General features: G+C 40.5%; 1 protein-coding gene across 4 annotated transcripts; it reads left to right on the top strand.

Annotated features, from left to right (window-relative positions):
* Positions 1–683: 683 nt before the first annotated feature.
* On the top strand, positions 684–17,341 carry igf2bp3 (insulin-like growth factor 2 mRNA binding protein 3). 4 transcript variants are annotated; one of them, XM_027157507.2, is made up of 16 exons: positions 684–1,423; positions 2,346–2,406; positions 3,510–3,578; positions 6,046–6,094; positions 8,985–9,036; positions 9,198–9,261; positions 9,585–9,863; positions 10,077–10,211; positions 10,316–10,438; positions 10,513–10,648; positions 10,731–10,865; positions 12,265–12,384; positions 12,487–12,561; positions 13,231–13,362; positions 14,683–14,796; positions 14,952–17,341. In XM_027157507.2, the coding sequence occupies exons 1-16, from the start codon at positions 1,249–1,251 to the stop codon at positions 15,045–15,047; spliced, it is 1,815 nt and encodes a 604-aa protein (XP_027013308.2). In that variant the 5' UTR covers positions 684–1,248; the 3' UTR covers positions 15,048–17,341. The 4 variants fall into 4 exon arrangements, with proteins under 4 accessions (XP_027013308.2, XP_047672581.1, XP_027013306.1 ...); XM_047816625.1 differs by having other exon boundaries at positions 685–1,423; positions 12,268–12,384; XM_027157505.2 differs by lacking the exon at positions 3,510–3,578 and having other exon boundaries at positions 686–1,423.
* Positions 17,342–17,628: the final 287 nt, after the last annotated feature.

Here is a 17,628-nt window from a genome sequence, read left to right as displayed (position 1 = left end):
ACCTAAACCCATGATTCTTATTCTTTAACTGCACCAAAACAGAAATATAGTCCTCACCTTATGCAGGTCCCACAATACTTGTGCAGGCCTTGCAAAGAGTTCTAAATCCTTATTTATGTTAATATTCAGATGTTTTAAACCCAAGCTTTTTAAATACAGATGCACATTCATCCAAAAAAACATGCCAAGGGAGTCTTTGACATACAAAACATGCCTCTGGAGATTTTCACTGAACCCATTAGACTTGTAAACAAATAAACATAACTAGAAAACCTGAGGAGGCAGCAGCTATTTAGGTTTATTACACTGAAAACACCGCACACAAAAGAGGCAAATATAGGACAAGAAGCAAGAACATTTAGCCTTCCTTCTTATGTTAGTGCTTCACTCCATGCACTCAGAAGTGTAAACTCTGTGTAAAATGTTGACATGATATAATAAAGGCAAGTATAGCTGATGGTATTTAGATCCCCTATTATGCAGGATGTGTTTTGTGAATGTCGGGTCCTCCCCCTCTGCCCCTATACGGCAGGCCTCCATAGGTTCTCCCTCCGCCCTTCCCGTTGAGTACCGTGTAGCGGACGCTCGCCACGCCGCTTTACTACATCACTGACAGCCAATCAGTAGCCAGGAAAGAAAGTTCGGTGAACAGAATACTACGGGAGTCCGCACGGAATCCCTCGGTCCACAGAGCCAGGTTTTACCTCATATCTTGCCTTCAGTATGCAGTCACAAAGCGCACTCCAGTCTTTATTCTGTGCCATCCTTCCACAAGTCCTGCACTTACCCACATTGATCAAGCGGCACTCCTCACTCACGTGGGGCATTGATTCGCAGTGTGAACACGTGGCTCAGTAAAAAAAAAACCGGAGTAACCGTGGGTTTTTGACCCCATTGTCTTCCGTTGATTTTATTTGGAGGCGGTGCCTGCATTAGTTAGTCAGTCAGTCAGTCAGTCAGACGCGTTGGTTCAAAACGTCGGGCAAAGATACGAACAAAAAGTAGGTTTTTTTTTTGGGACTGTAAACGAGACAGGGGACATGCAATAAGCTCTAGGAGGTAATCGGTGCGCAATTCACGTCAGTCATAATTCTCTTGTATGTTCTTAGAGCGAGTAGGAGAACACGCCCGCTCCGCCTGATACACAGTGCGCTTCGCTGCGCTCTGCTCTGCCAGCACTGACCCTCCGTGGGACGCGATTATAAAACTCACTCCTTCTTTTTGTTCCGTTTCTGACCGTGCGGGAATATGAACAAGCTATACATCGGTAATGTAAGCGAGCAGACGAGCGCGCTCGACTTGGAAACTATCTTTGAGCAGTGGAAGATACCGTTCAGCGCGCCCTTTTTAGTCAAAAGTGGCTACGCGTTCGTGGACTGTCCCGACGACAAGATCGCGATGAAGGCCATTGACACACTTTCAGGTGAGAACGTGGACTTGTTTCAGTGTTGCCACTGTGTAGCCATGTGATATTGTGTGTACACGCATGAAGGATGCGTTACGCGCTTTGCTTTGCAGCTGAAACGTTACGCGAGTGTGTGACGGTTCCTGCTGGGGAAGTGTGTGTGGATTTAACCGGGAGGTTTATTTAAACCGCAGTTTTTCCGCGCCGAGGGTACAAAGTGATCACTCTGTGCTCGAACAGGCCACATAAAGCCTTTCAGTGCAATTCTCACAGTGCTGTGATGAAGGCCTTCCACAGACTCAAATAAGCGTAAAATCAGTTTCAATACAAACTCTTTGGCAAAGCTGCTTCGCCTTGTGGATTTTAATGCTGTAACTCGAGCAGGTCGTGTTCTCTCTCTGTTCGCCTTCACCTAGGCCTGTTGTCATTGGTATTTGAATTAATTTGGCATATTGGGAGTAACACAAGCTGTGCGCTTTGGGTTCGAAACCCTGCTCCCATTGTTAAAACTCAACGCTGACCAAAGTGCTTGGCTTGGTGGAGTGGAGTATAGGTTCCTTGATTTAAGACTAAGTTTTAGACGTCGTAACACACACGCACACACAAGCGTTAATTAGCTTTTTGTGTTTTAATGTGCACAGACTTTACGAAAGCCGAATGTAGTTTCTCGTTGTGCCCCTCTGAGGCCTGCTCGTGTTGCAGGGGGCAACTTTGTCTTCCATGTTTAACCTCCACTAACTACCGAGGATCTTTCTGCTTTATTTTATTTTTCTAATTTTTATTTAGCAAATTAATTTGCATTCACTATATAAATGCTTTAGATTTTTATTTCTATTATTTATACGCGAAATAAAACAAAATACATAAATACATTAACGTTGCAAACAATTAACAATCCGAGTCTTTGCTTTAATTAATAACATTTTAATTTGTTTTTCAGGAAAAGTAGAACTTCATGGAAAACTTCTAGAGGTAGAACATTCAGTCCCCAAACGCCAAAGGTAATAAAAATTTATCACTAACCAGCTTTTCTCCCGGATTACAAAATTGCGTTTTTTGGTCTAATATATTGGTTAATGGATAAATATTGTACCACCGTGGGTCTGTAGCTGGTTCGATTGTTTTAACAATTTAATAAGAACTGTGTCTAAAATAGATTTAAATGTAGGGCGACACACACACGTGTATGTGTTTATTTCTCTTTACACCGTCTGTTTTTACGCATTAAACAAACCCCAAATCAGGGTTCTGTTATTTCAGTAAATATCTCGCAACAAGCTGAAACCCTGCACATATGGGCACGTTAGCTTCCTCAGAACACCACGCTTTCTTACTGTGGGGACCATTTAAAAAGGAACTGCTTTTTGCACAAGTCCTCTGTCGCTTCCGCTTGTGTTTGCTCATGCGCGGTGTGTGAGCTCCCCATAACGCCCCGGTACACAAGGGTTCGAGGCCTCGCTACGATACAGTTTTAGCCCCGCCGTTCACTTTAACTTTGAGTTGTAACGTCATTTATATTACGGGGTTATTTCCACAAATGGCTGCGTAATGGTGCTGAAACCAATCACGAATTTACAATAAGCTTCTGGGGTGAAGTGTGTTGTGAAATCCGTACACAGGCCAAACAGCCTTCAATGAAAGATTCCCTTAAAATGGCGAGTCTCTGGAGACCTGGGTACAATTAAATCAAGCCACACCCTGCAAATTGTTTCCTTTATTTTGCCTGTATGGTAGACTAGGTGGTTGTATAGGTGGCCTCGACACTGGATGGTTCCTCCTGGCATAAGAATTATTCCTACAATCTTTTAAAATGTAAAACAGCTTAAAGTTCTATTACCTGTTTTATTGTTATTTAAATTTTTTTTTCAAATGTAGGTGAAGTTTCAGGTAGTGGAGCTAATTAGACAGAGTGATGTGAAGTATATTGAGTCGTGTGTGTGTGTCAGAGGTCACGTATGCAGAAGTGTGTTTGGATCGTTACTTAGTGTGAACAAAGTGCAGCACGATGAAGGCTGGGAAAAGAGACGAATGACCCACTCTGCCACATACACTGTCAAAGATATGACCCAACACACTGGCTGTGATTTATATCATTTTCTTTTAGTATGCAAGAGAAGCATGGATGCCCCCCACCCCACCCCCCACCCCCACCCCGAATGCATCAACTACAGGGGTCAGTGCTTTAATTAGAGTTCATAATTCAGCCTGGATTAAATGTTGATTTAAAGGTGTGATATAATTTTGCAGCTGAACTACTGTGTGGGGTTTTGCTAGATTTCACTGCATCTTCCTGGGTGGCTTAAATATCCAATGTCTCATGGTATGTTGTGTGTTCGAATATGCTTGTGGGCAGAGTAAGATTTTTTATTTTTATTTTATTTTTTATTGTAAATATGAGTGTTGGCTAGAAATTTCATATGAATCACATCTGTGGATGAATTTGAAGACATAGTCAAAATATTTGTAACAACATAATGCAACAACTGAGCTTTTTTTAAATTTTAAGCTATAATCTGAGATTCTAAGAGTTTCTCCAGTGCAAGTAGGATTTATGTTCAATTTAAAGCTGAAACCTCGTGAAGGCCAAACATGAATCCTGTGGTTATGCAAATTTAGCTATTTCATATTTACTGATAATTGACCTTAACATTAAAGACTTAATGTCTTATTTAGTTGTTTAATTTGTTGTTTAATATTGTAGTTAGGTTGCGTATTCGTTATTGTACACATTTGTTTGTTTTTGGAATTTACTGTGTAGAAAAAAATATTTATTTATGGTTTATTTCATAATAAAAAAAAAATACAAAACAAATCATTTAATTGGGGTGATTTTACTGAATATGGACCGTGTTGTCAGAATGTGGAAATTGATTTTCTTATTGTTGACATGAATTCTAATGATGAATTCTAATGGCTAGGAATCTTGTTAGCACAAGGCTACATGCACAATGGGGATTTTTCATAGTTTAAAATGACAGACTTGAATTTCTGTACTGGATGATTTCTTGTACTAACATGTAGGGTAGTAAAGAAAGGCCTCTACATTTTAAAGTACACTCTTATAGTTAGAAGTACAAATTTTCTCCACACACACAATGAGTTCATGTCTGTAGGCTAACCTGTCACTATAGTAACCATACCCCACCCCCAGGCTGACTGGGGTCTGCAGGCCTGAAAAGGGGCACTGAGAACTACCCCATCTCCTACACGCAAACGCATGCTTTCTCCACACTCGCTACTATAAGCTACTCCCTCAGGAAAAAAAGGGCTGTGATTCCCACTGTTATGCAGGTCAGAGCTGGAAAAAACATAATTCCTCCTAGTTTTGTAAGATGAGCGGGGGAAAAAAAATAATAATTGGAAAGTTTTAAATGGTAGCATATCTTTTGTGCTGATGGATGTGTACGGTCTGGATTGTAGAGAGGTCTTGGCAAAAATTCCTTGTTTATGGTGTAATTTTGGAGGGTTTACAAGAGTGCAGATATTTGACTGTTTTGTAGTGACCAGTTACTTTGCCACACGTGGGTAGTATCAGTAATGTTCCTTTTCCAATCACAAAACACTGAAAGAATAAAGAAGGCACAGATATTGTCATATAATACATGTTTACTAAACGTATTTGATTTATTCTTTATATTAGAGAATAGGAATACATACATAAAATAAATGTTCTAAAATATCTGTTGGAGGTGTGTGTGTGTTATATATACTCTGAAACTGTGACATTAATTTCTCATTTCCTGCTATTCCATTAATTCAGCTATATTCTAATAATAATTAAAAAACAGGTTACGCTGTGCATTATGCTAACATGCTAACATTGCTCACCCCATTTAAAAAAAAAGTTTCACATGGCTAGAAAAATCCCAAAGCATTTCCATTGCAATTGTATCAACACGATATTCACTGAACACACTTCTGGAAACTGTAGGGAATTAAATACCAGACAACTGTTAACACACCATTATTCATTAACACAAAAAAGTTTCACAAAATCTCACATCAAAATTCTAATTTTGTTGCTCAGTTAGATTTTTGATTTTAAACCTCCGATACTAAACTGTAAATTCTATAATAAGTCATTTTAGTACTTTGGTTTCATTGAGTTTAAACATCGTCTTTTACAAGCTTAATGTAGACGTGGTCACACAATGGACCTTTTGTTGGATTGCATCATCTTCATTAACACACACAGCGTACACTGTACATTGTGGTGATAGTACATTATACGGTGAGGTATTTAAGGCCTAACCGAACACATGACTGACTGCAGGCTTTTACTGTAGACTAGTCAGGACATCGCTTCTGTGTATACAGAGTTGATCTGCAGCATTTGATGTTATGCTTCCTTGTTATCTCTATCTCAAGGTGTTGGCAACCCAACTTTTATCTTCTTTACAGTAGTGACACTTGACCCGATTACACGGAGAGCTGAAACTAAAGAGCCCGCTGTTTAATTCTCCTGCAAACATTTACAATGGAGTAAATATCAATGTTTATTTACTTCATCCTGGCTTGCTGTCCTTCCTTAAGCTGCTTCTAAAGGAATTGTTTTTAAAATCTGACCAGCTTTGCTTGCTCTTTTTCTGTCTTTCCATCTGAATTTCTGTCTTGTCTTCACTTTTAAATGTCTCTCTCAGGAGCTGTAAGTTGCAGATCAGGAATATCCCCCCTCACATGCAGTGGGAGGTGAGTGCATTTTATTTATAAGTTCAGAAGAGTTGGAAATATGATTAACTCATAAATATGAATGATCTCAGAACTGTTTTGATGGACTTCCCTGTATCCAAGTTTCTCAGCTTCATACACCTTTAAGAGGAATAACTGGGTTACCTGAGATTCACTCATTGGCAGTCATCTGTATAGTCAGTGGTGAACCCAGAGGTTACGATGTCCCATTAGATCCTCAGGAGTTCTCAGTTGCACTATTATAAACTGTTGTAGAAAGGACATTATTTACATTTACACTACTTACTGTAGGTTCACTTCTAAGCCTGGTTCCTCTCAGGGTTTCTTCCTCATGTCATCTCAGGGAGTTTTTCCTTGCCGCCGTCACCTCAGACTTGATCGTTAGAGATAAATAGTAACTATACATTTAAATTTAAACTTAACATTTCTACACTGTTGTAAAGCTGCTTTAAGACTCGTAATCCTAAGGTTGTGGGTTCGAGTCTCGAGCCGGCCACGACTGAGGTGCCCTTGAGCAAGACACTGAACCCCCCAACTGCTCCCCGGGCGCCGCAGCATAAATGGCTGCCCACTGCTCCGGGTGTGTTTTCACTGCTGTGTGTGCGCGCGCATCACTCCCCTCCCTCACACACTCACTCCCCTCCCTGGATGGGTCAAATGCAGAGAATAAATTGAGTATGGGTCACCATACTTAGCCGTATGTCATGTCACTTTCACTTCACTTTCAAATAAATTGAATTCTGAATGCTAAATTCTGTTAGCCAGACTTTGGTGTTAAAATATACTTGATATAATGACTATATTTAGAATATGATATAATACTGATACAAATGATTCAGACCAAGTAACTGATGCATTCATGACCTGACTTTTTTTTTTTTTTTTTTGAGATACCTCACCTGACCTTTTTCTGAGGTACAATCCACTGTGAACTCTTAGCGCTGACATTTTAGCATCCAATTTAAGCCACAACAGTCTTTTGTGACACCTGCAAAATAGGGGAAATATCTCAGTAGACGTTTTTAGTAGGAGTCACTCCTTCTGTCCCACACTGACTCCTTGTTTCAGTGGAAATTACATCAGGTTACTTGGGTTAGGACTTTAGCATCTTTAGGTATTTTAAATATAATACTGCTGACTTGCAGATTTATTGTAGCCAAGTGACCACACTGGTGCTGTGTGAAATTGTTAGATTTAGTAAGGCCTGAAGTGAATTCTGGTGCTATACTTTGTTGACTGATTAGATAAATTGAGTCATATTTAAGCTTTATTCAGGTTTATTCAAGTAACCGTTTTAATTCTTGGTAACACAAGCTGCAGCATTAATATAACACTAAATCCCTACCAGATAACACCAAGTCAGTTAAACCTCATCTGTCCAGTCTGGAAGCACCAGTGAATGGAATCAGTTTCATCTGCTTTGGTCCAAATGAAAGTAATATCAGTTCCACTGGAGAGGCAAAAGCAAGACAAAAAAGGAATCTGGTGGTGGCCACTGAATTTTGCTTAGCACTTCTAAAATAAATCAGGTTTTAATTTTAGTTTAGCTCCTATCAGATGGCACCTCCATTTGTAGCATAACAAAGTGGGTTATTGTGACTCTTAGCATAGTTTTAAGAGCAGTAACAGATGAGCTGTTACTTGAGGTGCACCGGACAGGGCAGTAGAAGGGCAACAATCTACTGTAGCAGCAGGACCGGTATCGGCTGCTTTCAGAGCCTTACAGAATGACCTCCAGGAGGCAAATGGTGTTCATGTTTTTGACCAAGCAAACTCTACAAGTGTGCCTCAAGGGTCCGCTATACTCTAGTGGTGACAGCCCGTGACTGTGAAGCTTGATCGGCATTTGCCAGAGAACACAATAGGCACGTCCGCCGTGAGGAGTGTGCGTGCATGCTTTTCACAACATCGTATTTAGGCCCAATCTGTGACATAAGTTTATATTCACATGTATTAAATGCTTCAGTCTCTGACTTAATTCCTGATTATATGCCTCATTGTTTTAAGTTTTTTATTCTTGATTTAAACTATTTCAAACCAAGAATGATGCATTTTGTGTAGAATTTTTACTTTGAAATTTGAAAGATTTAATAAATAAAATGCAAATCATTTTAAAATGTAGGACTCCATAGTTAATCCACGCTGAGAGAATTTTAGCCATCAATGTGATTTTTCGCTTTACAGCAGGGGCTTGTGCCCAGGAGGAGTCTGAGCTTTTGTTGAGGGCTTGTGCCGTCTGTGAGTCTCCGTATGTGCCATATGCTACGGTGTAGCAAAGAGGCCCCTTTTTCACTTGCACTGTTTAGGCAAGCTCAGTTTGGCTTGGAGTAGAACCCACTGTCCCTGTGTGCTCTGCTCATACCTCTGCTCTACCCCACCCTATATGCACCAGCCAACCAATATTCAGGTTTACATGGTTGATTGCTCATGCAGCCAATGGCTGTAGCTCCTCAGCGGCAGGGATATCCCATAATAAGCCTGGCATCAGCCAATAAGAGGAGGTGTAGAGGAGACCGGATGTGGGGGTGTACTGCTGGATGTATAGAGGGGTGTGTGCTTCTAGGCCTGAAGGCACTGCTCCTCCTCAGTTCACACGCACACTGCATGCTACTGGAGTAACGCACCACAACAGCACACCGCTGTTTAAAACAAGTGCTTAGAATTATTCATTGTGTAAGCCACGGTGTAACTTATCAGGTTTATCGTTTCACACTCAGCAACCAGTCACACACTCGTTTCAGTCATGTTAGATCATTAAGAAGGAGCTGGTCCCATTTAACTAAAGGTGGACTCAGTAATTGGGCCATTTGTCACTTACTTTCCTTTATCTTTAGTCTAATGTTCTGTAATGCACTTATACATTATTTTATTTCTTTGTTTCCTTCTGCAGGTGTTGGATGGATTATTAGCTCAGTACGGCACTGTGGAGAATTGTGAACAAGGTCACTACATTCCCTCATCTCTGTTTATTAACACGGTGCCTGTTTCAACCTGAATAATATTCAATGACCCTGACTTACTTATACTATCAGGGTGATTTGGGTAAGAGACCACAAAGCACTGTGGATACTAAATGATGCGGATGTATTATTTTCCTCTGTAGTCAACACGGACATGGAGACGGCCGTAGTGAATGTGCGTTATGCAGATAAGGAGCAGGCCAGACAGTAAGTATTTCACTTTGTGTTTAGCTGGAACACTGTGTCTGATGGTGAGATGCATCCTTCCTTCCATGTGTGAACTCGTAGCTGCTTCATCTTGTGCTGCCACCCAGTGCCAGATCAGAGGCATTGCAAGCATTTGGTTCTAAGGTGGATGGAGGCTGGGTGTAAAATGTATGTTTTACACCCTGCATTTTAAACTCCATTTACTCATCAGCCTTGCTTGGGTTTCATGTTTGTTTGCACAATAAAAATCACTTTTTGTTTATTTTTGTGCCACAATGTTTGTCCTGTTCAGCTCACACACTTTCCTTCTTTCCTGTCTCTAGAGCAGTTGAGAAATTGAATGGTTTCATGATGGAAAGCTATGCACTGAAGGTCTGCTACATACCAGATGAGACTGTGCTGTTTGATCCCCCAACTCCGGGTAGCCGGAGAGGAGGCGTGCCACGTGGCCCCCCGCGCCAGGCCTCACCCTCTCTGGGAACTCGCCCTAAGCTGCAGTCTGACATTCCGCTGCGCATTCTCGTGCCCACCCAGTTTGTGGGTGCCATCATTGGCAAAGAGGGTGCTACCATCCGCAATATCACCAAACAGACACGCTCGAAGTAAGCTTGACTTTGGTTGTGTTTTCAGGTTTTTGTATTTTTATTTATTTATTTATTTATTTATTTATTTATTTATTTATTTATTTAAATCTGTGGACATTTGTCAAAAAGCAAAACTCTGTTCCTTGAATTTGTTGCTTATTATGTACAATGATGGGAATTTTTATTGATTTTTATTTTTTTCTTAGCCTTTCTCCCCCTTTCTCCTTGCAGAATCGACATCCATCGTAAGGAAAATGCAGGAGCCGCAGAGAAACCAATAACAGTCCATTCAACTCCAGAGGGCTGTAGCTCTGCCTGCAGGAGCATCATGGAGATCATGCAGAAAGAGGCCATGGAAACAAAAATGTATTCTTTCCTCCCACAGACACTTTATTTGATCGGTTTGTATCCATTTGTATTTCCTCTCATTCTCACGGGTTTGCTGTTGTCCCTCTGTATGTCATGCACAGCACTGAGGAGATTCCTCTGAAGATCTTGGCTCATAATAACTTTGTGGGGCGTCTAATTGGAAAAGAAGGACGCAATCTGAAAAAAATTGAACAAGACACAGGGACCAAAATCACCATCTCCCCGTGAGTGTAAACTGAAATTTGACAGTTTGCATGTACATGATTTGTTAAATATCTAGAATTTTTTTTTTCTCCAGACTCCAGGACCTGACTCTTTATAACCCCGAGCGAACAATCACAGTGAAGGGCCCAATTGAGGCATGTACCAGAGCTGAAGAGGAGGTCATGAAGAAAATTCGAGAGGCTTATGAGAACGACGTGGCTGCCATGAACGTAAGACCAAAAGTAGCAGGTTTTAAATGCTTAAATGAGATGTTTATTGCTTGTTTATGCATCTCTTCACGGGTGTATGCAGCTCCAATCTAATCTTATTCCTGGCCTGAATTTGAATGCTCTGGGTCTTTTCCCGGGTGGGACGTCGGGAGCAGTCTCCCCCTCTATGGCACCAGGACCTCTGTCTGGAGCACAAGCTGGATACCCTTCTTTTGGGGTAAGTGAGAGTCTGTCTTTTTAGATTTATTTCCTTTTAGCATTCTTTTCCAAAGGTGGTGCATCTTCTAGTTAGACCAGTTGACACGTTACATTAATCATGGTGAGTAAAACCAAGATTCTCCCAAAATTCGTGGGGTTGAAGAAAGGAGCAGCTGTAATCTCCACCCATTCCCTCGAAAGGAAATCTTGCTGTTTATTGTGTTAAGTCTAATTTTGGCATGTTAAGTGTGTATGTCCTGTGTGTGTTCAGTAAGTAAATGTGTGTGAAGGTGTGTAGCTTGCAGCAGGGATGCACTGGAAGGCAACTGTGTGCCTCTGTGTTGATGCGTGTTTCTCCTGTAGAGCAATGCGTTTCAGACTGAGGTTATGCTTTGGTCCTTCAGCAGTAGCCAGTCTCTCTCTGTAAGTCCCCCAAACCGTGATGCCTTGCATGGCTGTTGGCTGCTTTCTGTGAAGGGTGCAGCAATTTGATTTTTTTTAATTTTTTTTTGACCTGTGCAGTTGCTGAACGCCCCCAAAGTAACAGCTGCAGAACATGCAACATGTTTAACTGCGTGTTTCACAAGTGCTGAGTGTGTGTTTAATATACATGTGAGTGGAACTGGACCAGGTGACCGGTTGACTTGCACTATTACCCAGGGGGTTGTTATCTTGCTGGAGCCTTGATTGCTTGATGGTTTCTGACATGCTTTACAATGTACACGTTTGGTTTATTTTTTGCATGTGAACGTATGTAACGCATCAGTATGTTACAAGTCATGTGACTTTGCCTTGCCTGTGTTTATTGGCACAAGGATCATCATTTCCATGCAAATCCGTATTACCTTGTTATAGCTAGAAAGTGGGCTAGTATCACTAAGCATCAACTGTCTGCACTTTTTAGGAAAGATGATCACCGGCTCTGTACAAGTTCTGCTTGTGGCAGGAATTGAGGTCTTGTGCAGTTCACTTCAGGTTCTAAGGCAAATCTGTATGAGGACGGATCCCACATCCTGTTTAAAGAACAAAATTATTTAAAAATATCAAACCAGCATTTTTTTGTCAGGATTTTGCGTGACCTCAGGACCTCAAACGTGTCCTACGTTCTGTACCACGTTTACGCTATACGGTCGGGTCCAAAAGTATTTGGACAGTGACGTGATTTTCCTAGTTGTGTCTGTAAACCACTGTAATAGTTTAGAAAGGAGGCAGTTATATATCTCTGCAGTGTAGATATTCAGCTGAAATTCAGGGTTTAACAGATCGTCTGCATTTTATTGCAGTTTAGAAATTAGTCACTTTTTCAGTCCCTCCATTTTCACAGGCTCATAATTGATTGGGTAAATTGAGCAGTTTCATGGGCAGATGTGGCCTGTGTCCTTGTTAAATTGAATGTGTACAATCACTTTCTCTGTCAGCAGCAGCCCGAGTCTGAGACGGTGCATCTCTTTATCCCTGCGCTGGCGGTGGGCGCCATCATTGGGAAGCAGGGCCAGCATATAAAGCAGCTCAGCCGCTTTGCTGGTGCATCGATAAAAGTAGGTGATAAATTAAACTCATTCAAAAAATTCATTCCTACATGTAATGATTTTTATTTTCCAGCATTTTTATTCTGTTCCTTTCTAAATTCTTCTGTGTAGATTGCACCGGTTGATGGGATGGATGCCAAGCAGAGAATGGTCATTATTTCAGGGCCACCAGAGGCCCAGTTCAAGGTACCGGACTAGTGAGCAGATAAAGTCGCTTCAGTTTAAACCCAAATGATGACTTCTAGAATACATAATGCATACATTGGGAGTCAATTTATTAGTAGTACTATAATTAACTTCCATTAATAATCTTTCATTCCAAATATGGAAATATTTGTGATACACCTCGAAAAATGGTAATAAAGAACGTTAGCCGTCTTGATCAGGGTAGCGTTAGCTTAGTGGTTAAGGCGTCGTTCGACTGATCTGAAGGTTGTGAGTTCTAATACCAGCTCCACCAAGCCAATACTGCTGGCCTCTTGAGCAAGGCACTTAACACTGAATTGCTCAGTTGTGTGAAAATGTCAATTGCTTTGGATTTCTTTGCTGCTGTAACAGAGAAATGTCCCCATTGTGGGACAAATAAAGTTTTATCTTATAAGAGCTTCTGAAAAATGCTGTGAATAATCTGGCAAAAGGTTGGACCTGAGCATCCAGTTCCTTGTTAAACAAACGTTTTCAGTACTGCTTCTCTTCATCATGTTATATCCATGGTATTAATTTGGGAAGGAATGGCCTTGGTGAGATTAACATGTCCAGCAATACAGACAGGAAGTGAAACCTGAGTTCAGTAGAAGTCTTATGAACGTCCAGTGATGTGCTATAACCTCCACAAAACCTCTCTCTCTTGCTCAGGCTCAGGGACGTATCTTTGGAAAGCTGAAGGAAGAGAACTTTTTTGGGCCAAAGGAAGAAGTCAAACTAGAAGCTCACATTAAAGTGCCATCATTTGCTGCCGGCAGGGTCATTGGTAAAGGGGGTAAAACGGTAAAGAAGCCATTTAGTGGTAGAATGCATACATTTTCTTTGTTTTTATGTTCTACTCTGCATTATTGTTACCATTATTTTCAAATCTATTTTTGTCATTATTTTATTTCATTTTGCCATGTTAGTTTAAGATGTGGGTCAATCTCACAGGATCACTCATCTACATCAGTTTGTTGTTATAGCAGCAGCAAGTGGAGCAAGTACCTGCACCTTCTATATATAAGCCTTAAATTCGGGGTCTCCGATGTTTGAGAAATGCTTCAGAAAACTGGGTTGGGCCGCAAAACAAAAATCAAAACAAAGGTGCAGCCAATAAGCCGAAAGGGGCGTGTCTTGTCAATATGCGGCGGAGAGAGTGTTCAGTGCACATGTGTGACATTAGCAGAAAGCGGTTTAACATTGACATGGTGGATAAAAACAAAAAGTGAAGAAAGGCTTATGATAAGGCAAGAAGTAGGACCCGTGTTAATATAGTATCAGCTTTCCAGTGCTGGAGAGAATTGAAGGAGCAGGAAGTTGCCCGCATATTCACAGAATGGAGATTCCGAGTCAATAACTCCTGAGCTAAACGCTGTTACTACACAAATAACACCTCTTTTCTATCGTAGTAATGTAGAGAGGCAGCTACAATCGTTTTGTGTAGTAACAGCATTTAGGTCAGGAGTTATTGACTCGGGGGAAACTCCAATCTGTGAATATGCGGCCAACTTTGCTTAAGACGCTGAGGCGCTTTTTTTCCTTCTCGATAGGTGAGTAACGTTCGTTTTGCCTTGTTTCACCGAACTAATATATGCTGTCCTTTGCATGATTATGCTTGTGTGTAATTTTTGCTTGTTTGTTTATCTGCAATCGTATTGTTCTTCCCTTCAGCTATGATAGACACATTTCTTTACATTAGATGCCTGGGTTATGTATGTGTGGGGCGGAGCTATCAATATAGGGGTGGGACCCATTTGGGTTAGGGGCGTGTTTGTTTTGGTGGTTTTTTTTTTGTTTTTTTTTGGTCAACGTTGGCTTTCAAACATCGGAGACCCCACCTTTTAATGGTTCACATAAAAACCATGAGAACATGGCCACTATTAGTCAGACAGTACTGGTGGTGAGGAACAGCTTAACTTTAATGAACAGTCATGTTGAAGTGAGCGGGTTCATCATTTGATTGACCAAAATATTCATATCCATCAGGATTCCTCCTTACACTCCACTTGTGGTGTAAAGTGATAGTTGAACAGCAGTAACTGCAGATCCAATGGAGCCACAGCCAAACTAGTGTATTTTCAGCTGTTGTAGAACTTCCATGATTGTCACTCTCTTGTGTAGGTGAATGAACTTCAGAACCTAACCAGTGCGGAGGTGGTTGTCCCCCGTGATCAGACTCCAGATGAAAATGACCAAGTGGTAGTGAAGATAACTGGCCACTTCTATGCAAGCCAGGTAATTTAGCCCTACGTTCTCTATTGCTTTCTGCGATTAATTAGATATTAAAATGCACTTTCACAAACTAGAACAAAGAGCTGCCATCTTGTTTGTTTTATCAGCTGTGTACATTTGTGTGTTGATTGATTGATGTGCATCTTTCCTTTTTATAGCTAGCTCAGCGAAAGATTCAGGAAATCCTCTCACAGGTGAGGCGGCAGCAGCCCAAAGTCTCACCTAGTGGGGCTCCAATACCACGGAGGAAATAATTTCCCCAGCGCATGGTGATGAAGAGGAGAAGCGGGACATGGGACATGCCCATCTCTAGAGTTCACATCACCCACCTCCTGCCATTTCTATGAGAATCTATTTTCTGAACACGGCTATGAAAACTATTCCTCCCCTTTCACTGCCGTAGTGTGGTACCTGCACAATGCTATTTTTTCCCTTCTTGTATTTTCACCTTTAACTCTGTGCATTTTGGTTATACATTTTGAGTTTTTCATGTAAAAGTCAAGGCATTGCTCTCCTAGCCTGGCTAGGGGTGGGGTAATAAAAGCTCTGGGTATGTGATGGGACTGGAAGTGGTAAAATATTTTGTCCCAGTATTACTAATGGCATTTTAGAAATTCAGATGCGTTTTATGAAGAAAAGAGTTATGTAGATATGAGATGAACTATGAAAGGAGGCAGAACTGCACTGCCACTGTCGATCTACAGGAAGTGTTTATTGGCGTTAGCCAGGAAACCGAGTTAATATGCATTTTTACTGATCTACCTCAGGCTAGAATACCTCAGAGAAAAAAAAAAGTCAATGATTAAATGAAGTTTGTTTTTTTATTATTATTATTTTGCTTTGTGGTATTTTGTATACTTTATAAAACCTAATAGTTCTTGAACATTATTTTTTTAAGAAAAAGTAAGCCTTCTGTTAACGCGAGTCCCTTACGCCCCACTTTATTTTTATGATGCAGACCGATAACTGTACATAATAATGTCTGCACATGTAGGTAAGTTAGTAAGTAAGGAGGTTTAAGGGGCTCGCTGTTTGCAGATAAGAATATTGTAAAGCGCCTCAGTGTTGCAGAGGAGCCGCCATCTTCTGGGGAGAAATATATATATATATATATAATATTTGCCGAAGAATGCAGAGCATACATACTGCAGTGATGCCGTTTAGTTTATCAATTATATGAATAAGATATTGGCAGGTGCATTTTCCCCACAAACGTTAAGTTAGCTTTCAGGGATTAGCTTCAGCGTTCAGGGATCGTGTTAATTCCTGCTGTAACACACTGATGCGCCTTCAACAGATGATCACAGCCCAGCCCTTTGTGGCACGTGTGCATTTATTTTTCTTTTCCCAGCCTTTATTATTGACCTTATTTTTGGGCTGGTTTCCATCACACCAGGGTTTTCCACACTGCAGACAAGTCTCCAGCACTGCATAGTGAGGTTTTGGGGGAGTCACTGTTTCAGATACTTTTGATGTTACAATACTAATGGATGCGTCTTTATAGCCAGCAGTTAGAAATGGATGTGAAACATTTCTTCATTTCTTTTTTTTTTTTTTCGTCTTAAAGTTCAAGTTTAGAAATGCAAGAAGAAGCAAATCTTTTAGAAGATGGAGGAAAAACTAAATTTCTTCTTTTTTTTTTTTTTTTTTTTTTTTTCTTCATACGAATGTAAATATGATTGTGGTAAATGGGCATGTTCATGCTTCCACACTAGTAATGATGTCTACCTCAGCTGATTCAAAGGTGGGTGGCTTTGAAGCTTGTGCCTCTGCTACCTTGTTAAAAATCTGATCCCGATAGGTCGAGTCCCTCGTGCACACCAGTGTTCTGCTTTGGCTCAGTGTTTCGTGTCTTGCGTTCACAGGAGGGGCACAAAGTGATGGTTTTTGTTGGTTTTTATTTTATTTTTCCTTCTTATGCTATTGTTGATCTACCTCTTGAACACAATTGAATTAGAGGCATAATACTATGTTTGAATTTAGGGTCAATTCTCAGTTACTTTGCCCTGCCAGAAAAATTTATAAATAAAATAAATCATGCATTGTTCTATTTGACAAATTAGTGATTTTTAATGTTTTCTTTTTGCTGCATTGTGAACTGATTACTGATTTAAATCCTCAACGTGTTGCTTTTTCTGTTTTTTGGTTTTGGAGGTGTGGCTTCCATGTATTTTTTTTTTCTTTTCTTTTCCCTCTCTCATATATAGATATTAGCAAAACATTGGGGTTTGATCAATAACCCAGGAGTTTTTTTCTCTCTCTCTCTCTCTGTATTCTTTAAAATAGACTCTCATTCTGATTTATGAACTTCAAACGAGTCAAATGTTTAACTCTTACTTGCGTTAAACTCTTTCTAATATACAATTTCTTGGCTGTCTTGTGTGGTGAGTCATGTTTCAGTGGGAATGTGATGTGGAGTTTACAGAAAGTGGTCCAATTTCAGCATGAGCCACAAACCTCCCCAACCGTGCTTGTGCCCTAACACACTTCCACTTGTCAAATGCCTCTGAGGAAATTGAATAAAAGATGGCATGTTGGCTCCTAAAAACTGGGGGTGTGTTTATTTATGCCTATACACTACACATTGCTTTAATATATTAAATCAAGGTACATTTAATAACTCTAATAATCATGTCTTTGTGCATCTGGCATTGTGCAGATTTAGAATAGATATTATTGAGGATTTTGTTTACTGATCCTTCAAGTAATAACCCCCACCCCCAAAATCCTATCTCACTTTTACTAATTGTGTCCACTGAAAATGTAAAAAAAAAACAAATAAAACCCATTCATTTAGACTTGTGTTGGTCAAAGTGTGTCCCAGGTAGCTCCGAA

Source organism: Tachysurus fulvidraco, chromosome 7 (genome assembly GCF_022655615.1).
Source record: "Tachysurus fulvidraco isolate hzauxx_2018 chromosome 7, HZAU_PFXX_2.0, whole genome shotgun sequence".
NCBI classification, from domain to species: domain Eukaryota; kingdom Metazoa; phylum Chordata; class Actinopteri; order Siluriformes; family Bagridae; genus Tachysurus; species Tachysurus fulvidraco.
The sequence above is the reverse complement of the archived record's forward strand: the minus strand, read 5'-3'. Positions and strand labels throughout refer to the sequence as shown.

Coding starts and splice junctions, on each gene's coding strand:
- igf2bp3 (XM_027157507.2), top strand. CDS start 1,249: ATGAACAAGCTATACATCGGTAATGTAAGCGAGCAGACGAGCGCGCTC. Junction 1,424..2,345: donor GGCCATTGACACACTTTCAG/GTGAGAACGTGG, acceptor TTTGTTTTTCAG/GAAAAGTAGAACTTCATGGA. Junction 3,579..6,045: donor CGAATGCATCAACTACAGGG/GTCAGTGCTTTA, acceptor TGTCTCTCTCAG/GAGCTGTAAGTTGCAGATCA.